The 26,804-nt window shown below is 31.6% G+C and overlaps 5 protein-coding genes and 4 long non-coding RNA genes across 37 annotated transcripts; 7 read left to right on the forward strand and 2 right to left on the reverse strand.

Annotated features, from left to right (window-relative positions):
- Positions 1 to 714: 714 nt before the first annotated feature.
- LOC128882868 (polyamine-modulated factor 1-binding protein 1-like) lies at positions 715 to 6,391 on the reverse strand. Of its 9 annotated transcripts, none has more exons than XR_008458590.1 (28): positions 6,044 to 6,390; positions 5,854 to 5,994; positions 5,651 to 5,804; positions 5,338 to 5,606; positions 5,208 to 5,293; positions 5,020 to 5,160; positions 4,789 to 4,971; positions 4,520 to 4,736; positions 4,298 to 4,464; positions 4,129 to 4,239; positions 3,883 to 4,071; positions 3,703 to 3,832; positions 3,512 to 3,649; positions 3,389 to 3,449; positions 3,256 to 3,339; positions 3,087 to 3,212; positions 2,988 to 3,029; positions 2,870 to 2,927; positions 2,722 to 2,823; positions 2,593 to 2,658; positions 2,436 to 2,538; positions 2,332 to 2,387; positions 2,099 to 2,281; positions 1,946 to 1,986; positions 1,826 to 1,885; positions 1,218 to 1,774; positions 1,021 to 1,157; positions 715 to 963 (listed from the first exon to the last, which is right to left on the reverse strand). XR_008458590.1 is itself a non-coding variant. In XM_054134658.1 (28 exons), the coding sequence occupies exons 1-27, from the start codon at positions 6,294 to 6,296 to the stop codon at positions 1,231 to 1,233; spliced, it is 3,645 nt and encodes a 1,214-aa protein (XP_053990633.1). In that variant the 5' UTR covers positions 6,297 to 6,390; the 3' UTR covers positions 715 to 1,157; positions 1,218 to 1,230. The 9 variants fall into 9 exon arrangements, 7 of the variants coding, with proteins under 7 accessions (XP_053990633.1, XP_053990634.1, XP_053990632.1 ...); XM_054134658.1 differs by having other exon boundaries at positions 715 to 1,157; positions 6,044 to 6,139; positions 6,200 to 6,390; XM_054134659.1 differs by having other exon boundaries at positions 715 to 1,157; positions 5,208 to 5,287; positions 5,392 to 5,606.
- A 403-nt stretch (positions 6,392 to 6,794) lies between these two features.
- On the forward strand, positions 6,795 to 8,978 carry LOC128883080 (uncharacterized). 7 transcript variants are annotated; one of them, XR_008458716.1, is made up of 7 exons: positions 6,795 to 7,057; positions 7,118 to 7,194; positions 7,255 to 7,496; positions 7,558 to 7,689; positions 7,744 to 8,015; positions 8,106 to 8,621; positions 8,675 to 8,978. It is a non-coding gene; the product is annotated as an uncharacterized LOC128883080 (long non-coding RNA). The 7 variants fall into 7 exon arrangements; XR_008458719.1 differs by having other exon boundaries at positions 7,744 to 7,882; positions 7,936 to 8,015; positions 8,106 to 8,978; XR_008458718.1 differs by having other exon boundaries at positions 7,744 to 7,882; positions 7,943 to 8,015; positions 8,106 to 8,978.
- Positions 8,979 to 9,082: 104 nt separating this feature from the next.
- On the forward strand, positions 9,083 to 9,557 carry LOC128883082 (uncharacterized). Its single transcript, XR_008458722.1, has 3 exons — positions 9,083 to 9,255; positions 9,357 to 9,414; positions 9,476 to 9,557. It is a non-coding gene; the product is annotated as an uncharacterized LOC128883082 (long non-coding RNA).
- A 272-nt stretch (positions 9,558 to 9,829) lies between these two features.
- LOC128883078 (uncharacterized) lies at positions 9,830 to 13,889 on the reverse strand. Of its 3 annotated transcripts, none has more exons than XM_054135069.1 (16): positions 13,776 to 13,889; positions 13,518 to 13,724; positions 13,454 to 13,465; positions 13,256 to 13,398; positions 13,118 to 13,201; positions 12,848 to 12,992; positions 12,565 to 12,695; positions 12,434 to 12,516; positions 12,290 to 12,381; positions 11,958 to 12,216; positions 11,812 to 11,898; positions 11,705 to 11,756; positions 11,482 to 11,658; positions 11,033 to 11,113; positions 10,874 to 10,967; positions 9,830 to 10,003 (listed from the first exon to the last, which is right to left on the reverse strand). In XM_054135069.1, the coding sequence occupies exons 1-16, from the start codon at positions 13,819 to 13,821 to the stop codon at positions 9,972 to 9,974; spliced, it is 1,725 nt and encodes a 574-aa protein (XP_053991044.1). In that variant the 5' UTR covers positions 13,822 to 13,889; the 3' UTR covers positions 9,830 to 9,971. The 3 variants fall into 3 exon arrangements, with proteins under 3 accessions (XP_053991044.1, XP_053991043.1, XP_053991042.1); XM_054135068.1 differs by lacking the exon at positions 9,830 to 10,003 and adding an exon at positions 10,581 to 10,802 and having other exon boundaries at positions 11,958 to 12,210; positions 13,776 to 13,886; XM_054135067.1 differs by lacking the exon at positions 9,830 to 10,003 and adding an exon at positions 10,581 to 10,802 and having other exon boundaries at positions 13,776 to 13,885.
- On the forward strand, positions 10,571 to 11,326 carry LOC128883081 (uncharacterized). The gene is made up of 3 exons (XR_008458721.1): positions 10,571 to 10,709; positions 10,760 to 10,973; positions 11,025 to 11,326. It is a non-coding gene; the product is annotated as an uncharacterized LOC128883081 (long non-coding RNA).
- On the forward strand, positions 13,719 to 16,070 carry LOC128883079 (uncharacterized). Of its 2 annotated transcripts, XM_054135070.1 has the most exons (13): positions 13,794 to 13,964; positions 14,007 to 14,085; positions 14,133 to 14,212; positions 14,267 to 14,319; positions 14,387 to 14,462; positions 14,513 to 14,653; positions 14,711 to 14,759; positions 14,815 to 14,886; positions 14,935 to 15,063; positions 15,141 to 15,269; positions 15,316 to 15,412; positions 15,465 to 15,565; positions 15,621 to 16,070. In XM_054135070.1, exons 1-12 carry the CDS (start codon positions 13,915 to 13,917, stop codon positions 15,524 to 15,526), a joined length of 1,017 nt encoding a protein of 338 aa, XP_053991045.1. In that variant the 5' UTR covers positions 13,794 to 13,914; the 3' UTR covers positions 15,527 to 15,565; positions 15,621 to 16,070. The 2 variants fall into 2 exon arrangements, with proteins under 2 accessions (XP_053991047.1, XP_053991045.1); XM_054135072.1 differs by lacking the exon at positions 14,007 to 14,085 and having other exon boundaries at positions 13,719 to 13,964.
- A 1,668-nt stretch (positions 16,071 to 17,738) lies between these two features.
- On the forward strand, positions 17,739 to 18,670 carry LOC128882943 (uncharacterized). Its single transcript, XM_054134807.1, has one exon. The coding sequence runs from the start codon at positions 17,799 to 17,801 to the stop codon at positions 18,519 to 18,521; it is 723 nt and encodes a 240-aa protein (XP_053990782.1). The 5' UTR covers positions 17,739 to 17,798; the 3' UTR covers positions 18,522 to 18,670.
- A 434-nt stretch (positions 18,671 to 19,104) lies between these two features.
- Positions 19,105 to 20,787, forward strand: LOC128882942 (uncharacterized). Of its 2 annotated transcripts, XR_008458637.1 has the most exons (4): positions 19,105 to 19,508; positions 19,557 to 19,665; positions 19,716 to 19,764; positions 19,858 to 20,787. It is a non-coding gene; the product is annotated as an uncharacterized LOC128882942 (long non-coding RNA). The 2 variants fall into 2 exon arrangements; XR_008458636.1 differs by having other exon boundaries at positions 19,105 to 19,665.
- Positions 20,788 to 22,243: 1,456 nt separating this feature from the next.
- LOC128882875 (uncharacterized) lies at positions 22,244 to 26,765 on the forward strand. 11 transcript variants are annotated; one of them, XM_054134676.1, is made up of 22 exons: positions 22,244 to 22,843; positions 22,898 to 22,970; positions 23,023 to 23,078; positions 23,132 to 23,197; positions 23,262 to 23,325; positions 23,400 to 23,459; positions 23,735 to 23,778; positions 23,846 to 24,002; positions 24,318 to 24,413; positions 24,479 to 24,552; positions 24,606 to 24,669; positions 24,757 to 24,803; positions 24,853 to 24,964; positions 25,031 to 25,044; positions 25,090 to 25,151; positions 25,208 to 25,337; positions 25,400 to 25,474; positions 25,528 to 25,615; positions 25,765 to 25,871; positions 25,934 to 26,142; positions 26,208 to 26,328; positions 26,387 to 26,765. In XM_054134676.1, the coding sequence occupies exons 1-22, from the start codon at positions 22,793 to 22,795 to the stop codon at positions 26,660 to 26,662; spliced, it is 2,046 nt and encodes a 681-aa protein (XP_053990651.1). In that variant the 5' UTR covers positions 22,244 to 22,792; the 3' UTR covers positions 26,663 to 26,765. The 11 variants fall into 11 exon arrangements, with proteins under 11 accessions (XP_053990651.1, XP_053990646.1, XP_053990647.1 ...); XM_054134671.1 differs by having other exon boundaries at positions 22,244 to 22,722; positions 22,769 to 22,843; positions 24,853 to 25,044; XM_054134672.1 differs by having other exon boundaries at positions 22,244 to 22,718; positions 22,773 to 22,843; positions 24,853 to 25,044.
- The last annotated feature ends 39 nt before the right edge of the window (positions 26,766 to 26,804 follow it).

Here is a 26,804-nt window from a genome sequence, read left to right on the forward strand (position 1 = left end):
AAATTAAACATGATACTCATTTTAACAATGTAATTTTTCTATATCAATTGTTGACAATATTTTCATTTGGGAAATTATAAATATAAGATTTAATATTAAAACTACTATTCTTTTTTTTTAAATTAAGAGATTGAATATTAATAATGAATTCCCGAAAAATTAAAAATGTTCAGTAAAAATTAAATAAATAAATTAATTAATTAAAAAAAAAATTTGATTAAACAAATAATTTTTTATTATTAAAATATAAGAAAACATTAAACATTTTTACACTTGGGACAATTAACGGTAACTCTTATTATTTAAAAGGAGAGAATGCTTAGAGCAAAAATCGTTATATCTTATGCTTTACCTACTTTCATTTATTCGTTTTTACCTAATTTGATGTTTTAAGGAAATAAAAAATCATATGGACACGAGCTTAAATTTTTTTAAAAAAGCGTACAAATATTTTATTTCAAGTATAAGCGTCGGCATAGTAAATAAGAGTGTTTATTGAAAAAAAATTGTAAAACAATCTATAAATAAATAGTAAGATATCTTTTGTAATATATGTTTTGTTCACTTGTTATATCTATTTTAATTTTCAAAAAAATTATATATTATTGTTAGAAAAGAAACTCGTTGGTGGATATTAAAACGAGCAGAGGAAACATAGTAGAATCTCATCTTGTTAATGCACACCGAGAGAAATTGAACTTTTTTAGTAACAAATTATTTATAAGAATATTGTTTTGTGGTCAAAGTATGTTTGAAAGAACAAAAAACGATACGAAATTCAAGGTCAGAAGTATCGCCAAAACCCTGTTTATTTAGATTTCATCAAAGATTATGGTTTCATAATTTTTTAATGGCGTAAAATCATTGAGATTGTGTTGTTGGCATAGAGTTTCCACTCGATATCTTGTACGATGAAACTTGAAGCTGAAACGGAGTATTACAAAAATATATTGACAAAAAAATCTACGTAAGTGCACATCCAAGATTTCAAAAAATATGTTGCGAAATGATAAAATTTACTATTAGTGAGGCTTGGCTGCATGGTTTGTGCAACCTCCATATCGCCTGGTAATTATTATCCGTCCTTTTGTCATAAATGTTAATTATCGAAAATCCTATTTTGTTCTGTAGCTGAATTTTTTTTTCTGCGCAACCAACTAAGAGAAAAAGTATATTAATTTTTCAGCATATAGATAAAAGTTTACGGAATAAATTACAATTTTCTAAATTTTAAAATGGTTCTTCTTCTAGGCTTGGTGTCAAACGAGTTAAAATAACGTGAGGATTCACACGGTCATGGGAGCAAGCCAATTGTTTTGATAGAGTATACGGCGACGTTGAGTTGATGTTATGTTCATCAGTTTTTATGGATTCATATTTATCTTTGAAACTTAGCATATTATTATACAGAGGATTCATCGCACGTTCTGGATGGTTTCTTATGTATATACAAGATGGATCATCTCTCAGAGTCTTGTGAGTATTTGCTATACTAGCTGAGTGAGCAAAATCTATTCCTGTATGTACTGTTACCGAACAAGGATGCTTCTCTGAGGGGTTTTTTTGAATGTGGGATGGCTGAGTTGTCAGATGAGTTCTAGTAAAGGAAAGATCTTCTTTTGTATCACTTAAGCAATGGACATTAGTTAATTGTTGCGTGACATCCATTTTATCAACAAAAAGTTGTTTTTCAAGGACTTCCTTTTCGAGAGCATCCACTTGTGATTGAAGGAATTCACACGTATCACAACTTTCGGGAAGACTTTCCAGCTTGCTGAAAAAATTAACAAAATTACTGCAACTAGATGGTGTTCGTTTATCATACAGTTTGTAATTGTTTTCCATACTCCGCATAGTGACTTCTAAATTCTCAATAAGATTATTCCTGTCATGTAAAAAGAATATGTTATTTTTTTAAATTTCTTATACTAAGGATTGTAATTACTTTTCATGTAAACGACATTCCATTTGTTTTATTTTGTCAGCCTAGTCAAAAAATAGAAAAAAATGTGACCCGAACATCTATCATTTTATGAAAACATGTTTCCACGAAAACAAAAGGTTGTTTATACTAAAAACATGAAATTACAAAACTAACACAGGAATTGGCTATTTGTTTAGGATTTTCAAAAAACCACGGCAATGATTCATTTAATATCCTTGAAGTTAGATCCGATTGTTTGGAACCTTTTAAACTTTCTAGTTCCACGCACCCAAGCTGCATTAATGTTTCCACCAGAGTTTTATAACTTTTTGTTGTTTCATCAATTGTAGTTTTTAACTAGAAAACAAGAATAAAAAACTGTGTTGTATTTCTTAAGTTATACTGACTTGTTTTATTTCTCTGGAAAAAAAATTATTACGTTCTTCAAGATACATTTCTTCCTCTAAAAGTCGTGTTAGATGTCACTCATATCATTATATAGTACATCAACCTTTTTTTCTCAATTTTTCAGTGTTTAATTCTTTTGAAAGTTGCAAATTCTTAGTTTTCAAGACCTTAATATCCTTTACAAATTGTTTCTCTTCTGATTTTAACTAAAATACAAACAGTAAGATGTAGAAATATAAATTTTTAACAAAACAACTAACATTTTCCTCAAGTGTCGATTTTTGAATTTGAATTTCTTCAATAATAGCCATCAGCTCTCTAGTTTTCTAAAGAAAACATATTTGTGTCAAATTTCGCAATATAAGAAAAAGAATCTATTTGTTTTTAACTTGATCTTTTTGATCTTGAGATTCCTTCAGTGCTTTTTCAGCTTTTTCTAATAATTTCCTGGTTGTTGCTAATTGTTCTATTAATGTAGTATATTCATTTTTCTAAAAAAAAATAAGATTAATTCGACTAAAAGAATGTATAGCTTACGAATTGTCTTCTTTCCATTTCTACTTTCTCAGTTTCTTCTGATAAAACTTCTTGCAATCTTGCAATTCAATTTTAGAACATTAAAGCATTGATTTATAATAATATACAACCACGCCACCTAGTATGTTTCTCTTCAATTGTTTCTAACGATAATTTCAACCTAATACAATTAGTAATAGGCCGTGAAGTTGCTTGTGTCTACTATGATTGTTGGTACCTTTCAATTTGTTCAGAAAAGTCTTCTTTTTCAGTCTTCAATATTTCATTGTCATAGTCCTTAGCGCTAATTTTTAAGTGGAGTTGATTTTTTTCTTCTTCCGACTGTAGAAATTTGTTTTTCAGTCTAAAAAAAAAAATAAGAAGCACATTAGCATTTTAAAGATTACTCAAAGTATTCTGATTCCAAATCAGTTAATTTTGTTTGTATGTTCTTGCTTGATGTAATAGCCGTTTCGTATTTAGTTATATTTCTACAACATTTTAAAAGATATTAAACAAATTCTCATAAAACGTCCGTACATAGTTTTTTTCTCTAATTTGCTTGTTAAACGGTGAATTTTCAAACTCATCATTTGGTTTTCTGATAAACAATCAAAATATTTTGCTATTAAACGTGTCTTCATACAGATATGTCAATCATACTTCTCTGTTCGCTTTTTAGTTGATTCGTAAGGGTATCCAATGATACGTTTAATTGACAAATCGTCTCGGATTCCTCATTTTTTGAATCGTTCAGTAGACTAATTCTTTGTTCTAAGCTGCTAATTTTTTGTGATAAAGCTACACATAAAAATTAGTAAAAAAATTTCAGAATTAAAAGGAAAAAGTGTTACTTTGATTTTCCATTGTAAGATTTGTGTTGGTTTCTTGTAGTGACAAAAATTCTTTTTCTTTTTTTAAAAGTTTTTCTAGTGTCGCGTCAAACTTTTGGGCATAATCAATGATGGATGACTCAGACGTGTTCTTGAATATATAATAATGCATGACCATATAATGTTCAATGCCAAACGCACGTTTTGTTCCATGTAGAGAAGTTTTTGATTTTCCAAATATTTAAACTTTTGAACAAAACGGTTGATGAGAATTAACATAGGGGTATAGCCTTGTAAAACATCAGGATCTTTAGAAATAGAATCGTCTATTCCCGACCGAATTTTTTCTGCCCATAAATCTATATTTTCTTTAGGACCTTCTTGTAATATCTTTAAAAGTTGAAAGCCCAAAACATCAATTTTAATAAAAAACATTACAAACATTACATCAAGTAAACGCTTCTCGAATATCTCTTTTTGTTCCTTTTTTTTGTTTAAAGTCTCCGACACAACTTGAAGATCTCTCTGATACTGGGACAATGTATCATTGAATTCCGCCTACAATGTCCCATCCCCAACAGATTGTTTATTTAATTCTGACATAATATTAACCTACTTCTAAACGATTTAATTTAATTTGTATATTTTGAATGATAATATTTTTGTCTGCACAATACTGGCACGGGATTTCTTGAGCATCATGTTTATGCTGAGGAAAAACAGTCGAAGGAAACTCGGACTGTTCAAAAGCATGATCAGTACAATAGGTAGAACTCATTGTTTCTAAGAACAATAAACAGTTAGTAAAACTCTTAAATTTCATTTCATTTCTTTATACCGTTGGTTGAAGACGCATCTTTACGAGACAAATCGCGAAATGTAAGTAGGGGATTTTCACTTATACTTTTTAAGTTATCCTCAGAAACCTCAAAATTTTGATTAAATTCTTCACAAATAACTTGCTGGCATGGTGAACTCGACATGGCTATAATTAATTTTGATGATGCGCTTAGCGTAGTGAAAGGTTTTTCATTATTTGCATATACAGTTTGAGTCTGTTTGGAATAAAATTCTTTGCAAAAATAAGCTTGAGTCAGAAATTAGCACCTTTAGTGGTAGTTCTAAATTAGTAATCAATAATCGTCCCTCTGTGTCTAGCCAAATGACCTCTCTGAACAATAAAGATGCATACAGAGCTGTTGATAATCCAATACAATCCTTAAAAGAAGAAATGTCGTTAACACATATTGGTCTTGTCCAACCAAAGAGGCCCCAAAACCATAGTGACCCCTAAATAAGAAAATACAGTCATTTATTTTATTCTAAGAAGGAAATTACCTCAGATGTTTTAGCTATACAAGAATCGTAACTATAAATGTATGTTACAATACCGTCTGAGGATGAAGCATTAGAGGAATTTTCAAATTGGTCTTCTACTATAAAATCATTTGAAATATTATGCTCCTTTCGAAACAGCACCTGTGAAAAAATTGTAGTGCCAGTTTAAACAACATAGAAAGACATACGGGATGAGGAAGCCCGTACGAGCAGACAACACCATGGCCTAGCTGGCCGAGTTTGTTACAACCCCAGCTAATAACGCCACCTGACTCTAGTTTGGATTTTACAATGAAAAAATAAGTATGTTTTACATACGAGTTATTGCTAAAAAAAAATTGTTGCCACAAATGACTTCTGCGATTTTTATACTTCTTTTCCCCAAAGAAAGCTCAATTTTTTGTGGAATAGTATATATCAATGTACTTGGCGTTTTTCCGGAAGTTTTCACATTTTGGTATTCCCAACCACAGACTCCTTGACCCATCCCCCAAACATCGCCGTCTTCCGTGACAACAACCGTTTGCTTAGGTCCGCATGCTATTTTCACGACACGAGACTTGAACGTTAAAAAGAAGACATCTTTTCTACATGTCACACAGTAAATAAAAAAAAAAGAACAAGTTCTTACAAGTTGTTCTGAACAATTTGTAAATTGACTTTGTCGCAAGTGCATTCTTGATTTGTATAACAACCTTCGTTAGAAAATTCATTAGTTAAATTTGCTGGATAAGTCCCCAACTGTCCATAATGAAAGCAGCCTGTTGTCAAAATTGCTCCAGTTTCTGTGAAGAACAATGTGGGGGTTAGTTGGTATCAAATGCTGTTACTAACCACACAGACAACAAATATGGTGATTTCCACAAGCAATATCTACTATAAGATGTTCTATCGAAGCAGAGAGTAGCTGTGGGCAATCTAGTTTTTTATTGACACTACCACATCCTAAAATCCACGTGAAAACTTGACCGTTCGCTAAAAAATAAAGTATATTAAAAAGATGATTCAACTTAAATATTATTACTGGTTAAAAAAGCAGCGACCGATACTCCACAAGATACTTTGTTGACTGAGAATTGAGGAGTAAATATTAATGGAGAAGGTAATTTGAACACCTCCGCTTTGGGGGTATTCGGTTCCAGGTTATTTTGTAAAAACCATACGTGAATTAATATATTACCTGGGGAATCTTGAAACTCTTTATTTAGCAATGCAGAATGATTATGAATGCTCAGTGATGCTGCTGAAGGTGCGTACATATCTGTCATGTTTGTCATTTTGTTAAAATATGTTTACGAAAATCGAAAGTATTTTTTAAAAAAAAGATATCAACATTCCATTTTATGTGATGTTCTTAATTAAAAATACTGGCAGAAATCCATTAGACCATTTAGAAAAAAACTCCCGGCCTCCCACAATAAAATTATTTTGCATATAAAAACAGTTTAAATATTTTTTAATTTTTTATCAAAAACACATGTTTAAGAGGCTTAATTATCCGTGTTCTTTGTGTTACACATTTGTAATATATTACTAGTTAGTTTTTTTAAATATCGGATTGGAATACATAGTTTGTTTAATTATTGGTAAAATTGGAAAAAAACTTGTGAAGCATTTTGCTTGTCCAATATGTTTAATTTCAAGGTTGCTTAGCAAATGATAAATTATAAAAAATAAAATAAAAGGGTTTTGTTGTAATTTTAAAAAATCTTTAACAAGTTTAGTTTTTTATAATACAATAGCAATATACTTGTTTGTTTTTGAGAAAACAGAAAATTAAAGAGAGACAATTTCACACGGTAACTGCACAAATGCGTTGTAATTTCTCAAAAAAACTGCATTTACTATAGTAAAAACAATTGATCTCTCTGCTAACTCTACAGTAAAAATTTTGTAGCCGGAAAAAGAGGGATAATCGAAGTGTTTGTTATGTTTTTAACCTTTGTTAGATTAGAAATTTTAATTATTTCCAACTTTAACATTTTACTTGTTCTCATTGAAAGTTAAAGTTAAGGCACATTGCTGTCATGCGTAATAGGTAATAGTAAAAATGTACACTGGTTGTTTCTTGTTCTGTGAAGCAAAGGTTGAATTGCAGTAAATAAGAAGACTGCTTAGGAAGAAACAGTGTGACAAACGAGGGAAAAAAGGATAAAGGATTTTAAATTACGAATGGTAACTTACACGAAATGTAATAGACTAGTTCAATACGAAAAGAAGCAGTAACTTTTTCAGATTAAAAAAAAAACCTACTTATATTATGCTCGCACTATTGTTCACCTAAAGGTTAATTCGATCATGCTCACGTGTAATCTGCTTGGAATGTAGTTTGCATGATTGTGCGTACAATGATTATCGCTACCAATGGCCGTGAAGACACAGAAGTTTGCATGTTTTTGCCAACGAGTTTTTTGAGATTGAAAATAGATTTATCCTGCTTATCGTGAGATATAAGGACGTCTATTTGCATCAAGACAGTTAGGGTTAATTGATATGTGTTTTTGTTGCGTCATTATCCCACCTTGGAGTATTTTTTAGGCTAAGATAAAAGACCATTGGCGCATTATTGTTTATGTTCCTATCTTGCAAAAAAAATATCTCTTCTCAAAAATATTTATAAAAAGCGTTCAGAAAATATTTCCTGTCAGGAGTTTCGTAACTGATGAAGGTGTATGTTTTGATGAAATAAGTACATACGAGTTTCAATTCGTTTGATTCTTAAAGTTAGGTATCATATACCACTTAGAGGACCAAGAAACGCTTGTCTCTTAGTTTTTTTTTTTTCTTTAATTTATATTCGCAGATTCATTACCATTGATGGTATAATTAGTCAAATACGTGTTTAAACTCGTGGAATACATAGGTAGTGTTACAAAGGTTTCTACTTAATTCAGAATTTTTCTTAATTTCATGAAGTTTTTAGTTAGAACATGCTTGTGGGAATAATATTTAAAAATTCTATTTGAGGAATTGTAGAACAAATTTATATACTTTTGGTAAACAAATACATGTATCTACGGAACATATTTCTTAAAATCTATGTCTGTTTCTGATAACGTTTTTACTAAAATTACAAAATGAATCAGTTTACATGTTGTTTTTCTTCTATAATGTATTTGGTAACCTTTACCATAACTAAGCGCACTGGTGAGTATAATCAAGGCAGTCATACTAGGGTTTATGTCATTTGATGAATATTTCGCTATGATGCTTTAATTTTTTTACTATGTGTTACTATCGTTTTAAATTAGAAGAGTGAGATAACTAGATTCAGTGTGGATGTCAATCATGTGATTGTTGGTGTTTAATTAAGAACAAAAGAAAGAAGAGCCTAAAAAGACCAATAAGAATCTACTTTGCTGAGTAAAAAACGAAAAGAGAGAGACTCGTTATTTGTTTGATCCATTTTTAATTTTATAATAAATTGTAGGCTTCTTACCAATAATGGTAAAATTGAATCTTATTCCGTTTATAAATATGACAAATTTCTGTTTGTTTTTTGCAAACTTTTGTCTATGACCTGTGGAGTGATTAAAATGCAAAAGAACATGTTTTCTTTTGTTAATTGGTGTCACCATTCATTTAATTGTTCTCTATAGCCAGTATGTTTCAAGTGTATTGTTTCAATACAATGTCGTAACGCCGTCCATTATAGCCTACTCATACAAAAGTAAAACTATATTCGTTTCAACGTAGCGTGGTATCCTATTTGTATTACTAAAATTTTTACGAAACCGTAATCATCGATTAGATCATCTATCATGTAAAAAAAAAGAAACAGAGGCGAAGAAAAATACCCTTCGTGAAGTATTTTTCTTCCCCTATAAAAGCACACATGCGCTGCTATAGATTTCGTTGAGGTTTTAAATACGGAATAGAATTCGGAAAGTGTCAAGGGTTTTTTTAGGAAAATGAAGTATGTATGTCTTCTAATTGCACGGAAAGCTTAAAGTTATATTTAATTGACTCTAAAAAAAATCAAAGTAAACAAACTTATAATTTCTTCTGTCGAGTGGTTAAATTTTCGTATTTTTTTGATTGAATAAGAAATTTTTTTACTTTCAAATCATCAAACTTCTTTGTACTGTTTAAAAATCGAGTTAGTTTGTTGATTTACTTCATAAAGAAATTTGTCTGTAAAGTAAATGTTTGTTCGCAATTCAGAATCATTGAACGTTTTGGTAAAAGATAAGAAAGAGTGGCCTGTACTACGACAATAGCACATTAGTAATGCGTGTAAGTAAGGGAAGAGTTGTTAGTCTTAATAAGAGAATAGTCTATGGTTGTAACCCGATAAAAAAAGATGCATGGCATTTCAATTTCACACTTTTTTCTAGAAAATTTACCTTTCCACGGATTTGAACCAACGAATTTTCGACAAAGGCCAAATCTTGAGTATGTAGTAGTTTATAGAAATATTTAGAATTCTTTTATTATCTCAACTTACACATAACAGGACGCGAGCAACAATGTTGTCGATAGGTATTGGACCATAGTGGCGTGAATCATAAGACTCTAACTTATTATCTCCCTTAAACAGTCAAAAGAAAGAAAAAAAAAACAAGATGAAAACATGCTTTGTGTTATTGGACGAAAAACTCACTTCAAGCCATATTTTGGTATCGGGAGAATTAAACCTTGTAATGTGAGGTTTCGTATCGTTCGACTCTTCAGAACTTATCTCAGGAAATGTCTCATGATTCTGATTTGCAAACACACATCTTTTTCAAAAATAATGAATATGATGAGACACACTTACTATGTAAACAATTCGTTTACACACTTTGACTGGGGACGGCTCAGTAGTCATCGCTATGACAACATCTCCAGGGACATACTGAATAAATTTGATGCAATTGTCAGAAACAAAAGACTGAAGGTAAGGATGACGCCGTAGCACCCGATTCATCCAATAGGTAAAACGGTCACACAATAAAATTTCACCGCATCCCTCAATACAAGGTTGCATAGACGGTCCAATAGCCTAAGGGAAAGATAAAATGAAACTGAGTTACAAGCCCGTTTTGGGCTACAAACTGTTTTTTTAATAGGAAAAAAATGCTTAAAATATTCAATAAAGTCGTACTGGACAAAAATCAACTATAAATTCGTTTGTCAAGTAAAGGGCGGTAAGGGAACCATACACATGTAAGATAAATTTCACATACGGCCGTTGTTTTACATTTTTTTTATTAAATTCTGTTTTAGTAAAACTTATGTTAGAGAGACGTCTCGATAAAAGCCTATTTTTTGTATTGACTTTAAATTGATGTGCTACGTGGTTTGAAAGAGTAAAAATATGCTTTCGTAGAGTGTGCATTACAGTTTGTTTTTTGAAAGAAGTCTGATGCTAATAAGATTAACAAACTGAATGTCATAGAGGGTCAATCACCCTAAGGGAGAAAACATAAATAGGTGTTTGCGTTCGGAACACAGCACGTGATACTGCGTGATATTTTTTTTGAGGGTATTGATAAGGCGTCAGCGTTGACGTGTCGGTTAATGCGTCTGCATGAGTCTGGTGGTAGTTGCATGGATGACGCCTTGTGTAAAATAAGTAGTAAATGAAATTTTTTTAATTACAATTGGTCGATAATTACGCTTTGTTAAAACAAAAAGTAACTTGATATAATAGTTTTGCATCTCACACACAAAAGAAATGATGAATTAGAATGTTTCAAAAATTGTAGGTGAGTCATTTATTCTTAATACAGTAATAAAACTTTTAATAACGCGATAGAAAAACATGACAAAAGGAAGCAGTGGGGCCATAAGTACTCCTCCTTTTGAAAATACATTTTGGACGTTGATAAATTACTATGAAGTTTAATTATTTGAACGTTTATACATTTACCTGTTGTTATAGAGAAAATGTAGCTTGCTGCTAACTGGAAGTAGTAAGGGAAATTTAAGCTTATATAGGATAAAGAAAATCCTAAAGCAACGATCTGAAGGTATTATAAAAAAAACATTGTTTCTCATACAATCGTAATTTATTGTTTTAGGAATATACCATGTATCTATGGAACCAAAAAGGGTCTCTTAAGTTATAACAGAAAGTTTCTGTTACTTGAGCAATACGAATCAACACATCCTACAATTAAAAAGATATAAAAACGTCTTTCCTATCTTTTTTTTTAAATCATGTACAATGGTTTAAAAAATTAAAGTGGTGATACAAAAGGAACTATTAAAAATATTTTAAAATGAATACTTGAGCAATAGCAAAACACTATTAAAAACAGAAATATGGTAGGAAAAGAAGCTATTTTATGTAATCAAAATTTTTTTTTGTAAATCACAATAATGAACATATCATCAACAGTAATATTTGTAATAAGGAATCAAATAAACATATGCGAACATATTCAGTTTTACAATAATGAGAACGACGTTAGTAACATTAATAATAAAACATGTTACTTGCTATGTTCAAAATTATAAATAAAACCAAAAAATTACCTGAAAGACAACAAACTCCTTTAAAAGCTGAGGTGTGATGAATTGTTTGAAAAAAATGGTCGGTCCTCCCGAATTTAAAAATTTGTATGGAATGGGTTTATTTTCTGCCTTCATCGTATGAAAAGATTGTCGACGAAGTGGAGGCAATATCCAGGGTAAACACCAGTAAAGTAAGGTCTGCAACAGAACAAATGAATTTAATCAGATTGACACGTCCATGTACGCAAAATAAAAATAACGATGAGATGCAAAAGGAAGGATAACAAAAGAAAGACCTATGTGAGAAAATGAACGTTAGCCGCATAGTATTGGAGAAAGCTTAAGCCATACCAGATTACAATAACGAGACTTATTTCTTTGAATGATTTGAAACAGTAGGTAAATCTTGAAAGAGTTGTAATGATTTCTAAAGCCGTTCTACATTTGAAAACAATTTTATAGACTTTCTCAAGTTTGTCGACAAAAAGAAAACATACGAATCCCAAGCACAAAATTTAATGTATCGCAAAAGATTATAGACAAAGTGGAAATTTGGTGTGGAAGTAACTTGTACATCACAGGTGAGAGGGATGGAGGAAAGTGCAACATGACCCCAAAAAGGAGAAACTGTACTATTCCTTTGAATTGACAGTGTTACAAACGCTTCAACACGAACGCATTGTGAAGTATGAGTTACTATTGAGTCGGTATCGTACGATGCAATATTGAATTTATCTAATCCATTCTGATCTATATCTTCATAAGCACAAAGATGATTGAAATCATAATCTGTAACATTTTAAAACTACAAAGATTTAATTAAGCTGACTTAAACAATTGTTTGTTATTTGGTTGCTTTCTATTAATCGCAACAGAAGATCTAGAGGCACAGACTTGGGAAGAGTCACCACAAATTCAACGCTTCAAAGAATAAGTGAAACAAGATGGTTTAAGAAGAATCTTGGTAACATACGAAGTACTATAAGGTACATTAGGTACAAGTTTAATGGAGTTAAAACGGATTCCACCTAGTTTGGTGTAATTGACACCAAGATCCTGTACAAAAAATGTGAGTAAAAATATATGTTTTAATCCTCGCACTACTTTATCAAAAAGTTCAAGTGAAACAAGTTCGTTTAATTGATGTATATTCAACCGAATCGTTTCATCCCACGAACCGGGAACCGGTACTACTTTTGTACGGTACACTAATCTTGTATTTAAACGAAGACACCCTTTCAGAAAACATATAAACAATTAGATGAATACGAAACAGAAAAACAATGTCACTAAATTTATAAGCCACACATTTCTGTTTTGGTCAAAGTGAATGTTGAACTTTATTTTTTTGGAAAACAATTCGGGATAAAAACATAAAGTTGCGTACAAAAGAGAAGTAAGTTATTTGGACAATATATTTTTTCCTTTTCCGTAATAGTTGGCAATGTATCGACTGACTTTAGCACGCAAGAAGGCCGCATGCTAACGGTTGATGGGGATACTTTTATTTGATTTGTTTGATCATACACTGCCTAAAAAAAAAAAATTTTATATACGTAAACTTTTTTAAGCACACCCCTGAAACTGAAAAGGGACGCTGATTGAACGTAGGTAAAACATTTATTTTAATAATACAATCTAGCATATGCTATACTACCTTTTCCATTTTTAATGTTGTTTTAACATCCACTGGTGTAATACGACACGTTTGGAAATTTATAGTGCATGTGTAAAATGCTTCCTAAAAGAATGAAGTGAGTGTAAAAAAAAAATTCTGCAACAAATCCACACTAACCGAAACAGCAGGATTAGAAGCGGCTAATGGGCGTAATAAGCATCTAAAAAATGAAAACGGAGCACGCTTGACTGCAGTTGGTATTACATCCGCTTGTATTTCTTGTTCCGTGCACTCATTACCATTATCATGCAAAGGAATATCTAAAAACACGCTACCAACCGTTCTCAAAACTGTAGAAGAAAATTCATACCCTACCTTGTTTTCTACCTAAGCGTTTGACATTTTGTATTAAATATAATTACAACGTAAACTAATTTACCTGAAGGTTGTAAAGGAATCGTTGCACTAGTTTTGACACTCACGACACGGTTAACTCCGTCAGGATACAAAGCGAAGCGAGAAAAGTTTTCGCCAAGTAGTTCAGCAATGTCCGATGAAGTGATACATTGATTAGAAACCGTGGATTCGTTTCTAGCATGAAATGTCATGAAAAAAGAGTTGACAAATACAAAAAATGAAACATAATCTAGAAAAAAAAAATGACGAGACGTTATAGGAAATTAAATATTTTGTTAACTGTGGTTTCCGAGAGCGACAGCTTGCGCCACAGATACACAGGTCATTTCCTATATTAATCACACTAATTTTTTCGCAGGCTCGTTGAACCACCCACGCTTTCCTAAAATCGTTTATTTTCAGTAGAGTTACAACAAACGATGCAAGGCGTATCAAACAAATCATCTGACCTTTTATGGGTGGAAAAATAGTAAGTTGGCGCACGGTTTTATTAGTAATGTGGAGTTTTTAGTCGACCGAAAACCATCAATGATATAGCTTATCAAGACCATATTAAGCGAATGTTGATGGATGTTATTACTACAGGCCATGTATGATGGATAAGGTTTTTTAATGTTTTTTTGATTTTATTTTACAGATGCCGCACTGTTTGTTTTATGGACTTCCGGGAACAGGGAAAACGTCCGCTGCTCTTGCTCTCTGTCATCAGTTATTCGGGTAACAAAAAAAAAATTATTTTTAAAGTATTGCGTAAAAAAACTCATGAAACAGTTCTGCCAATTTTAAACGGCGTGTATTGGAGTTGAACGCCTCAGACGAAAGGGGTAAGAGGTTGTTGAGAATTGAGTAGCGCATGTCAACTTTGGCTGTGTATGCGTTCCCATTTGAAAGGCATTTCAGTCGTACGTGATAAAATAAAAGCATGGGCTCAAATTCTTGTGGGTGCCAATAAGGTCTCGAGTGATTCGTAAGCTTTTTTTTGTTATGTCCGTTATATTGCATGCAATTTTTTTCAAGGCTCTCGACTATTGATTGGAAAATCGTAATTCTTGATGAGGCTGATATGATGACATCGGATGCTCAATCGGCTTTACGGCGTATCATGGAAGATTATGTGAAAACCACTCGTTTTATTATTATTTGTAACTACATTTCTCGGTAGTGTACAAACACTCACATAAAAAGACTCTCATTTATGTGTTTCTATCAACAAAGCATTATAGATCCTATCGTAAGCCGATGTGCAAGATTCCGTTTCAACCCTGTAAAATTTATGCACACGCGTATATTTTGTTTTTATCAATAGAGACTTAATGCAGATTGAATTGGTTATTCAACAGGAACGAATTAGAACGATAGCGATTAAGGAAAATGTTACTATAGAAGAACAGGTCCTCCTTAAAAGACAAACCCAAGCACGACTTTAGCTTTGTTTTCAGGCTGTTAAAAGAATTTGTGACATTTCTGAAGGCGATTTACGCGTTGCAATTATGCTTTTACAAAGTTCTTCTACATTAGTTACAGAGGATGAAGTGCTTACTTGCGAAAATGTAGAAGCTGTAGCTGGGGTAAAATACTGGGGTTAATTTTTAGCGTTTTTTTTGTTTTCATGTCGTTTTTGTACTTTGTCTGATTACTGAAATAGATTCCTTCTATAAATTTATCAAAGGAATTATTGAAGGAATGTGCGTCTGCCAAACCTACAAAGTCTTTTATAGAATTAGAAGAATCAGTGACGTTTGCTGGTTGGGATATCAAGCAGATTATGCGTCAAGTCGCCGTTAAAGTTTTTGTGACTAGTTACATTTTCCATTCTTTAGATATTGCGTCTCGTAATTGAAAGTAATGAGTTTGATGATATTTGCAAAGCATCTATCGCTGAAGGAATAGCAACTGCACAATTTCGTTTAATACAAGGTATGCATTAAAATATTTAATCGATTTCTGAGTGAATCAAGTGATTTTTCAGGAGCTTCTGAATCCCTTCAACTTCTTGAAATTTTAATGCTAATAAATCGGCAGTGCAACTAGAAAATTTATAAGAATAATAAAAAGTGCACAACGTTAACGGTAATGCTTTGGTGTCGTTACGTAGTGCGTCAAAAATTAAAAACAACTGGTTTAGTTTCCGATCGATTGACTCAGTCGTCGAAAACAAGCATAATCACTTCTTCCTGGCCTTCATTTGATTATTACTTTGCTCTTCACCATCTATACTTCTGTACTCATACTAGATAAGACGTTTGGAGAGCAAAGGTTTTTTAATAAGAAACTATAGAATGTTACAATAGTTATTTTTAAGACCCATGCTTTATTGTTATATATTAAAGGCTGAATAGAAATACGAAGATAAAATTTCAACAGGATGGTTTACAAGGCTCAAAGTTTTTTTTTGAGTCACATGCCATTTTTTTCCAACGTCTCGCACTTAAACGATAAATTTAGTGTACGGAACGACTTAATTATTATCACGTCATCCAACCCAATGTTTTCTACAAAGCTTGAATGTTTTCAAAGCATATCTTTTGACTGATTTCAAAGTGGAGTGGAGACAATTGTTGAGCTAGTTAGTCATCAACATATTTTAGTACCAAAATTTTTTTAAAACCTAGTACGAATTTTAAAAAAAGCCATGCGTGACGTGCTTTGTGAAAAGCAAAAATTTTAATGACTTGTAGGCTTTTAAATACTTTACTTTTCTTGTGTTTAACTGTAGATTCCATTATTCGTTTAGCCTAAAACAGCATGTGCTATTTAGCTCAAAAAATCAGCACCTGCGTATCCAGTTTATATAATAAACTGGTTTAGTTTGAAAGAACTAGAAATTCTTTAAAGGTAGCGACAACTAAAGGGTGCACCATTCTTCTTCGTTTGTCGCTAGTCTCTCATTTGTTCATATTTCACGACTCCAATTTCCCATCATATGTTTGCTCTCCTAAGGATAAAATTGTTTCAGACTTTACCTATGCTAATCATTTTTAATGGGCGATTTTAAATTAAAATATATTCATATTATAGTTCTATATGAAAGTTTCTGATAATAAATCTTCGGTAAGACTACTCTGAAATGGAATCATTAAAAACACACGCTCATATTTTATTTTCAAACGAGTTATAGTTTCTATCCATTCTACATTACATAAAGTAAACTAGTACTAAATTTTAATTTAATTAAAAATCAAAATTTTTTTTTTTCTAGGTTGAATTCCTTTATAAACATCATTTTTTTTTGTTACTAGCCCTAAATTAGGATGACTAGATATTTCGCTTTCCTTGAAAAGTATTTTTAGCCAATCGAATAAAAAAAAATTTTAAGCTTCTGCTAGGTAGGTACACAGAAATTGAACTTTTTATAAAGAAAAAGGGATGCATTGCACTCTAACGACAAATGTTACGTTTCCTTTTTTCCACAAACTTACAAGGGTCAATAGTTGAATATACTTTCTTTATTTACATACTTATGTGTACTCGAATTCATACTCGCTTCAGTTAAGAGGCTAGAAAACGAATTGAAGAGAAAGTAAAGATTTGTCGTTTGTTCTTACACAGTGTTTGCATTCGTTTAAAACACCGCGTTCTACTAGTTTTTTGTGTGGAGACTTCGACATTTCAAAAATACTCCAATAAACAATGTAAACATTTTTTTCAACTGTTATAATGAGAGAGCTTAAGGACCGAATTAACGTGGACTGTCATCTTATAACGACGAATCCTACACAGTATAACGCATTTGAAATAATTCTCTACTAATGTTATTTAAGTGAAATGCTAGGTTAAATTAATGACTTATTACAATTGAGGAATTTATCAAAGTAAGCCTTATCTCAAGTGATTTCTTTTTTATGTAAAGCGAATAAGTTTGGGTTATGAAAAAAAAACATTTTATGCTAGTGATACAAAAGACCGTTTAAAGTCGATTAGTTGACTTAACGCCACATCGTCTCGACGATTTTGTGAGAGTAAATCTTATCACTCATTTCGAATTACACCCACTCTTTGGTGTAATCAAGGAATCCAATAGATTCACATTTAAATGATAATATAATAACATTTGTTCATGGACATTTAAAAAAAATTAAATATTGCGTTTTGCGCTACAATAAAAAAATGGTAAAAGAAATATAAGGAATCTACGTGATAAAGTAAAAAATTTACTGTCGAAAGTTATTGAAAGAACGAAATTCAGACAGTCGTTGAAAAGTGCATATGGGGCACTAATCAGAATAAACAGGTACGATACGTAGACACTTGATGAAATTAATATTTGATATTATCTAAACAGTCGTATTTTCTGCATTCGATAATGTCAGGGGGTTATGATAGAGCTCTTACAATTTTTAGTCCAGATGGATATTTACTTCAAGTTGAGTATGCAGCAGAAGCTGTACGAAAAGGAATGTCTGTGGTGGGTGTCAGAGCGTCAAATTCGATTGTTTTGGCTGTAGAATGTCGTACAGCCCCTAAGCTTCAAGACTCACGTTCTGCGAAGAAAATTGTGTCTATTGATGACCGAGTTGTCTTAGCTTTTTCTGGTCTTCAAGCTGACGCACGTGTATTAGTAGACATGGCGCGTGTTGAGGCACAAAGTTATCGACTTAATATGGAACATGCTCCAAGCGTCGAATATATTGGAAGATATATAGCAAAAGTAAAACAAAAATATACTATTCAAGGGGGACGCCGTCCTTTTGGAGTCAGTACCCTTCTTGGAGGATTTTCGAATGACGGATCCCCAGGCCTCTATCAAACAGAACCCCATGGAATTCTTACTTCTTGGAAAGCTCAAGCAATAGGGTGCAACGCTAAAACCCTACAGGATTTTTTAGAGAAAAATGTTCAAGAAGATCTCAGTGATGATAACGCCAAAGTTATGGCTGTACGAGCTTTGTTGGAAGTGGTTGAAACAAATAATCAAGGAAACCAAAATATTGAAGTTGTAGTAATAACGCGTGAAGGTGTTTCTCGTTTAACTGAAGAAGACATTCGCTCTATCATTCAATCTATAGATATATCTAAATCATACTAGTTTTGAAAAATTCATTTTTCGACTTGTGTTGTTTTTAGAACTACCATCCCGTCATTTGACTACTGTATTCATGTTTTAGAGAAAGCAGCATGTTATTTTTTTTTTTAAATTTGATGAACATTACACTTGATATTATTTTTTAAAAAATTCATTCTTGTTTCTAAGCAGACGGTAAGCGGCTTCTTATGTTTTTCTTTCAAATTCGTTTGAAAATAAATATCATCAAGATTTTGAATTGCTTTTGTCATGAACGAAAACGTTGAATAAAATAGTTTGAGTTTAAATTCTTTTTATTAAAATTATCACAATAAAATTTATTAGTTTGTTTTGCATTATATGTTTTCATTTTAGCGCGTTCTATTTTATTGTTTAAATTTGTCAATTAAATTCATGTATAGGAGTAACTTGTGCTCAGATAATTCCAAAAATAAATTCACACAGGTACGTAATAAGAAGATATAATCAATTTTGAATTTTTAAGTCTTTCATCTAAATACCACTTTTTTTCGAATTATTTTTAAAAAAAGTGAATCCAATCATTACTTTTTTTTCCCGAGCTAAAAACCAAACTTAAATACGGATGAGCAGTGGGCCCGCGGTCGTCATGCATAATGACGACATATTACTTTTTCTCAACATCAAGTTGTTTATAAGGACTAATTAATGTTATAAATGATTTCTTTGTATTACGAAAGTTACAGTAAATTTTAGGGAAATTTGAGGACCAGTATAATACAACATAACCAAAATTTTTGTAAAGCACAGTTTCGCATATGTTCAATAACCTCCGACTGAAAGTAGCAACACGATAAATCGGTTTATTAATGGATGTCGTATTTGGATATGTGATGAATCATTTCTTTCTTATTTTAAAACCAACTCCAACATTGTAGTACTGCTTCGTAAACTATAACATACGATTAGTGAAAATCACTGTTACAAAGCTTTTTTTTATAGTTTGTTTTTCCACGTCACCGTTTCATCATGGTAAATTGATGTATGACGCAAAATTGAGAGTGATGTTAATTGAAGTAGAGATGGAATTTTTTTTCATTATTCAACGAATTATTGGATACACATTGACAAGAGTTTATGTCAAAATACTACAGACCACCCTTACCGGATTTCACTTTACGTTTAACATGTTAGTCTTCATTTTAATTCGCATGGGAAAACTTTTATTGAAATATGTAGACAATCGTTCTCTTGGCTGTATTTTAAAAAAAATGGTTTCGTTACGCATGTGAGTTCATAGCTTTCTGTATGTACGTATCTATGCAAACAATTCTATATTAAAAAAAGAACGCGAATGTCAAATTGTCACTTCAAATGTTAGGCTAATTGGGCTTCATGCAAAGTAGCTAAAATGCTTAGATAACCTATTAAAAGCATCGGTATGCTTGGATATTTGGAGTCTTTCATTTTTATTGTATCCTTACTGTATGCTCAAAACTTCAGCAGGAGAATGTATAAATACAAGTGGATTGCTCAAATTAATCACTTGTTGTTCTTACTTATTTTATAAAATATCATTGAAAAATTCAAAGTCTCCCCATGGATTCAAAATTTGTTAGTTTTAATGAGAAATATGAAGAAATCACCAGAACCTTTCGACACGCATTTCAATTTGTTTTCAAGAAAAAAAAATACTCTTTTAAACATTTACACAAACACTTCCCACTGCAAATAATATCATTAAAAAGGTCAAATGATTTTACTTTATATGATTTCTACTTTCAGTTTATATAAAAAAACACTTTTACTAAAAACACTCACTCGTTTAGAGAAGAGGATATATTTTGTTACACGGGTGTCAGGATATGAGTCCTTGAAATCGACAATTCGGTTTAGTGCAGATTATCAAGCCGGTTGCCTATGACATTCTTTATGACCAAATACAAAAGCAGCACCAGTAGATGAATGATTGTGCTTTGTGGAAGAAGAAAATTAGTGAAACATAGCCGTCTCTTGTCGGTAGACTATATAACACTATCATTTATAGAAGATAGGGAAATACCTTATTTTCCTTGAAGCTGAAAATGGATGCATTTCCATATTTTTTTTATGAACAGTCGTTTTACTCACCTAAAAAATGACATCATATTTATCTCTTATACAAGCACTAGTTTATCGCTGAAAGATCCCCTACTTCTATGTGTCGGTATAAATTTGTTTTTAAGCGAGTAGCTAAGAGATGTATGTTTTTTTTTAATGTGCAAAAGAATTTTTCTTAATGAATGTTTCCAAAAAATATATTAAGTGAAAATAATACTGGCTAAGAACTTTTCGTAAGAGAAATTATAGTGCACTAAGGTTGTTTAGTCCTAAAAACCTACAAAATAATGCTGAGATTTTTATATAAAGATTTTTAACAGGCAATTGTCAACGACCCCGTAATATATCAAGAAGAGAGCATACTTTATTTTGAGTGAAGTGACATTTTTGTCGTTTGCTTCCCGTGAATGCAGTTGAATAACAGTAGTGTTTTTGATAACTCTTTTTATTCGATACGAAAAAGACATGACTGTAATTAAATAGTACTAATAGAATAAACTGTCTAATTTACGAAACAATTGTTTATGAGCCGTGGTAATCTAAAAAGGATTCCATTTGCAAAGCATTTAAACGTTATCATTTTTTCACGTAGAGAATAGAGAAAAAAAAAATTAAAAAAAATTGAGTTTTTTAAGGTTTACGCGGACTCTTATTTCGGCCGCGGCATCCTTAGACGTCGTTTCTTTTAAAAAACAAACGTTTCAAACATGCTTGTCAATGATTCATATGACCACACGAATCGTTTAGTACTCTTCTAACACTATATTACTCTAAGATGTGCATAAGATAAAAGTCGAACATTTCAGAAAAATCAAATCTAATTTCACTCTAATATGTGTGGGTGTCATTAGGAATCCATAACCTTTTCTGTGAAACGATTTTAACCATGTTAGACGCCATTACCATAACCAACTTTAACAGTATGGAATTAACAAATCAGAGAGCCGAGATGGTGATTTCTTCGAATTTGACAAGGGGAGCACTTAAATGAATTGGGTAAAAAAATAAAGTCATAAAACCTTTTCATTTGCATTGAAACATAAACGCATGTTTTTTCGTGAACGAAAAAACCTAGTATTTAAGTCGAGACAAGTTTGAGACTATGATCGGGTTTATTTGTGTAAATTTAACTAGTCACGTGTATGTTAAATACGTTTGCATACATGAAACACATCTTGTGATATTTTTTATTTAAAATAACTTATATAACAAACAAAATCTTTACGTAATTTTTTTTTTCTACAAATGATTTTTCTTTACCTTTAGAAATAAAACACAATGTACTTATGGGTATATTTGGTGGGTAGTTTTACTATAATTTCATATCTTCAAAATTATACCCAGCCCATTTTTTGTTGAACTCAAAGCCACGCTTGAGATCGAGTTTGTTGTTAGAAGATATTGATGATTGGGAATAAAATGGTTTGTTTTACCTTTTTTGAAATGCATAAATAGTATTGTTTCTATACAAGGGCCCTAACTCCTCACAACATATAAAAAGTTCTGTTAATAGCAAAAAACATTGAAGAAGTGTCCACATATTTTTAATTCGTGTCAACAGCAAAAAAATCATTTTGAAAAAAAAGTCTTTTAATAGATCTATAGTATGATTAAACTATAATGATCAGTAAGTCACCATGCTTTTTAGTAAACTAAACTTTTCTAGACCGTAATTAGGATAAAACAAAAGTACAGTGATCAATATGTTTAATTTTTTTTTTCATCATGATATCCGTTTAGAATAGATATGAACAACGTGAGCTGAGTAGAAAACTATGTAATGATTTTTAAATGTTGCAAAGGCTAAAATGCGACAAACGTTAAAATGGTGCAAATGCTGGTTTTCTTTTGGTTATTTTACCTTCAAAACATCCTTTAAAAAAATTGAAAACAACAGTAGTGTCATAATTTTTTTTTGAAAAAAGCAAGCCTACTTTCTATAATTGTTACTGACATTTAGAAAAATGTTGTATAGATTCTTTTTATATTAAAATAAAATAGCTATTTTATAACGCTAAGGAATGAGGAAATAAATAACACTCCACAAAAAAAAGAATTCAGCACTAGTAGTAGGTTATCCTGCTGGAACAAAAAATCCAGGTGAGCATTGCAACCAATTTCTTTATAACATTGAGATAAAAAGTGAGTAAGTTGAGTCATCATCTTTTCAACTGCAACAATTTGTGGATAAGAAAGTTAGACCACTATAAGAAACTATGAAAGATGTGTGGGAGCTATTAAGAGATGCTGTGAATGACTTAAACCATGTAATACGACACTTTTCATTCAACGAAAAAAGTGTTATATAAAACATTACGTAGACGTTATCAGTTATCTCTCAAGATAGTGATGACTACGATGGTGATGGTAGCTTTTATGAGGAAGATCCTGACAGTATGTGCCATAATATTCTCCGTGCATAAAACTGATGCATTTTGTTTCTAAGTGCAGAGAATGCAAGGCGAGGTAAAACTACTCACGAATCCAACGCTTCAACGGAATGTTAGTTTAAAAAAAAATTAATATTCATAAAGAGAAGTCATACAGCTCTGCAGGGGTTTGAAGAACCATTAAAACCAACGACAACCGCTTCTGCTTTCCCTTTGGAAAATTCAACAAGAGTCGGACTCATAGGATATAATTGTTGAAGTTGATTTTAATTATGAACTATTGGCGTGTTTTCAGGAACTTGGTTTATATGAACAAAAGGTCAACGCTTTGTTTCAATCGGCAATGAATTCTGCGAAATGTTAGTACAGCTAAGAAAAGCATTACTGCTCTTCATTTTGTCGAACCCGAGCACAAAACGATTGTTTTTTTTAGCTGAAGAGTATATAAATCTATTGAGATTTATTCAAAACCTTTATCGATTTAACAAAACAGGTATAAAAAAACATCTTATTCATAAAAAAATGGTATCATGTGTTGTATGGTTGTGAATAGATGAAATAGACAAAAATCAGTTGACAGTATCTAAGTTTCCTTTAGTTTTATATAAAGATGTTACTGCTTTAGTTAACTTGTGTGCTCAAATATCCGTTTTATCATCTAACTTTGCATGCTGTTGATTAATTATTTTCAAAATATTTTAAATTATCAGGTTTTTGTAACGAATTATCCTTTAACCTTTTGTATATGCTCTTATTTTGTAATTTTAGATGGAAAAGCGCAAATAATGTATCCAACAGAAACATGTGAAAAAGTACTCCATATCCATAATGTTGCTTATAAATTCAAGCATGACCCTTGTAATTTGTGTTATACATTAGAATGTCAACCCAGAAATACCCTTCGATAGATTCGGAAGAACACAGCCGGCAGTGCAAGCTATGACCACTGCGGAATTTCGTACTCACTCAATGACAATTAAATTCGCGATTTCGGAAAAACAAGATGTCTTAATTTATAGCGCTGGGCTTATTTTTAGTGAGTGTCATCGTTTTTCTACGCTACTCTAACTGAGTTGCCTGATATTTTCTTTTTAATAACGAATGAAATGACGGCTTTGCCTTGACTCTGGTAACCATGGTAGGTCTAAAACCTTTTTTTCCTTGTTCAAGCAACGCCTTCTTCTTTAGGGAAAAAGTCTCATGTTGCGTTTCAATTGTTTGTTTTGTTCCACATAGAAAAACATATATTGCCAAAATGTAGCTTATGGTGTGTTTTCTGCTAAGTCTCTTTTGATGGTTCTTTAAACACATTGTAATTACAAAAAGAAAACTTCTTACGGCGTGTGAATAGGAGGGCAAATGTCAAACAAGTCGTCGTTCGATATGCATCAATGCCCATTACGCAACAGCTCCACCCGTAATATCAATACTACTGTTGATTCGAAAGGTGAATACTTGTGAGCAACTGTGTTAAAGAATTCACAAAAACGAAACACTTGTTACTTGAATTAGAAACGATTTGTTGCGAAGAAAACCAAAGTATGTTTGATCTTGGGAAAAAACCCATTCCGGCTACAATCGTCACTGTGCGTTAGCTTGTATGAAAGGGGGTAATATTTGAACTCGCTCTATTGTACAGGAAAAGGAAAAAATTAATTCATTACGCAACCGTTTGGGTAAGCAAGATAATAATGCTACATTAAGTAAGGTCTTATTTCGTAAGACTATCCAATAAAAACATTTTAATATTTGAGGAGTTATAAGTTTTTTTTTTTTAAATTATTTTTTAGATAATTTTAATTTCAGGGATAATACATGTACACAAGAAACAAATAGGGTAACTTTTTTTTTATATTAATTCAAAATCTAAATTTGTGTAAATCTAGAGACGTTCTATTGCTACATCTACGATGGACTCTTCGTGTCAGTCTTTAAATAACGAATATTACCGCACAGTTGAAACGATTACAACGTGTGATTTTGTAGTGCTTGCGCCTGGTAAAAAACTGCAGTTAAAAAATATCTTTCAGTTGTATATTCACTGCATTCTTAATCAAATGAAAGATGCCACCACCAAGGTAAACACTTGTTTATCTGGTTGGTGGTTAGTGTGTGGTCATTAGGATGTGCAGGTCTCTAATAAAACTCAATACGTAGTTGTACGAAACGCTTTAACCGAAATAATGTGAGCCATTTCTTGTTTTCATGAGGTACCAAATGTCAACCTACTTTTTTTTACAGTCCAAAACGAACAACGAATTTGTTTGACATTGAAAAAAATTACGGTAAACTCCAAAATTCAGAGTGTACGGAATTGGTTCAAATGAAAAAAGACAACGAGGATTTAGAAGAACAACTTGATGTTTGTTTCGTAAGTGGTCTGTTTTCACTTATTTTTTTTTAAGGGTTGATATATCTTACTGTTTTATATAGCTGTCACTACAACAATTACAAAAAGAAAACGGAGATATACGTAGTCAGCTAAAGGAAGCACAAAAGAATATTGAGGTTTTTTTTTTCACAATCTAAACTCCTCTCTAGATATTTCGTTTGGATTTTAGATATGTAATGATTTAAAACAACAAAATACGCTTTTACAAATAGATCTTGATGAAACAAAAAAGAAAGTAACCTACATGGATTCTCAAGGTAAAATATTTCCTTTCCTACATAACGTTATACTAGTAATTTCTTGAAAGCAATACAAATAATTGAAAGTACCCAAATATTGGGCTGCATTGTATATTGCTCACATTTCGCATCTCGACTCATTGTGGTGCTGCGAATAAAACGTGTAGAGACGTCTTTAAAAACATTGAGGAATAAAGTAGAATTATTAAAAAACGAGCTAGACAATTCTCGTATGGTTGCAGAAAAAATGAATCAACTGTTGGATGATATTAATGTTAGTAAACTTAAGAGACCACTTTTTATAACTACAACACGACGCTATCTGTTATTTTTCAGAAAGATCAAGACGCAACGGTAACAAACCTCAAAAAACTCTGGATGCGAGCATGTGACGATTCGGAAAGATTACAAGCGCAAGTGAACACTCTTCAAAATGATTTAGCCAATTATCATTGTCTTAAAAGTGATTACGATAATTTGAAAGTATTACAAGAATCGCTTCAAAAAGAAGTTTTGAATAAAAATTGCACAATTTCAGAATTAACGTAAGACGTTTTAATGCAGAATTCTATACAAAACATTCATGTACATACTATGATTGATTTAAAAGAGAATCTTTAAAATCATTGCTAGACCGAGTGCAAAGCCTAGTTGAGAAGGAGTTTTATATGATAGATAAGCGCAGTCTACATGAAAACCTACAGGCCTTTTTAGCGTTTCTAAGATCACAGGTATTTTAAAACTTCAAGAAAAATTTCGAATAAAAATTAAACTTATAATGTTTTCAAGGGGGTAATAAATATATTAGGACGTTCTAGAGACTTTATGTGCTATGTTTTGTGCCAACTCTGTGGCTTAAGGGAAGGTGAAATATTCTTATTTTTCGGCATCAACGACTCTGTGCGTTCCCTTGTTGAGGAAGCTCGACTCAAAATTCATAACAAATCGACTGGAAAAACTCTGTCGGCTGAAGAAGAATTGCTGCAAGGCCTTCAAATAAAAAATATTTCGCGTTTAGGAATTTCAGATATGTTCATTGAATTTCTTCAAGATGAAATTGGCTAAAGCATATCTTGTACTTATAATATATTATTTAAAAGAAAAACTTATAAAAAGAATATAAACAATCATTTTCATAACATGTTGTAATTTATTTTTCTAAAATCAATTATGTGTTAAAAATGAAATATAACAAATCAGATTAAAT

The sequence above is a fragment of the Hylaeus volcanicus genome, unplaced genomic scaffold, assembly GCF_026283585.1.
Source record: "Hylaeus volcanicus isolate JK05 unplaced genomic scaffold, UHH_iyHylVolc1.0_haploid 12197, whole genome shotgun sequence".
NCBI classification, from domain to species: Eukaryota; Metazoa; Arthropoda; class Insecta; order Hymenoptera; family Colletidae; genus Hylaeus; species Hylaeus volcanicus.

Bases quoted from the DNA above. Each gene is read 5' to 3' on its own strand.
- LOC128882868 (XM_054134656.1), bottom strand. From the start codon at position 6,296: ATGACAAACATGACAGATATGTACGCACCTTCAGCAGCATCACTGAGC. The intron at 5,995-6,043 runs GTAATAATATTT...TTTATTTTTTAG, and splicing joins GGTCGCTGCTTTTTTAACCA to CGAACGGTCAAGTTTTCACG. The intron at 3,833-3,882 runs GTGCGTTTGGCA...TATATATTCAAG, and splicing joins TTCTCTACATGGAACAAAAC to AACACGTCTGAGTCATCCAT.
- LOC128883078 (XM_054135067.1), bottom strand. From the start codon at position 13,821: ATGACCTGTGTATCTGTGGCGCAAGCTGTCGCTCTCGGAAACCACA. The intron at 13,725-13,775 runs GTTAACAAAATA...TTTTTTTTCTAG, and splicing joins TGTCGCTCTCGGAAACCACA to ATTATGTTTCATTTTTTGTA. The intron at 13,202-13,255 runs GTTAGTGTGGAT...TCATTCTTTTAG, and splicing joins CTTCTAATCCTGCTGTTTCG to GAAGCATTTTACACATGCAC.
- LOC128883079 (XM_054135070.1), top strand. From the start codon at position 13,915: ATGCAAGGCGTATCAAACAAATCATCTGACCTTTTATGGGTGGAAAAA. The intron at 14,320-14,386 runs GTAAGAGGTTGT...CCCATTTGAAAG, and splicing joins GAACGCCTCAGACGAAAGGG to GCATTTCAGTCGTACGTGAT. The intron at 15,413-15,464 runs GTATGCATTAAA...GTGATTTTTCAG, and splicing joins ACAATTTCGTTTAATACAAG to GAGCTTCTGAATCCCTTCAA.
- LOC128882943 (XM_054134807.1), top strand. From the start codon at position 17,799: ATGTCAGGGGGTTATGATAGAGCTCTTACAATTTTTAGTCCAGATGGA.
- LOC128882875 (XM_054134671.1), top strand. From the start codon at position 22,793: ATGAAAGATGTGTGGGAGCTATTAAGAGATGCTGTGAATGACTTAAAC. The intron at 23,079-23,131 runs GTTAGTTTAAAA...ACAGCTCTGCAG, and splicing joins ATCCAACGCTTCAACGGAAT to GGGTTTGAAGAACCATTAAA. The intron at 23,779-23,845 runs GTACTCCATATC...GTTATACATTAG, and splicing joins CAACAGAAACATGTGAAAAA to AATGTCAACCCAGAAATACC.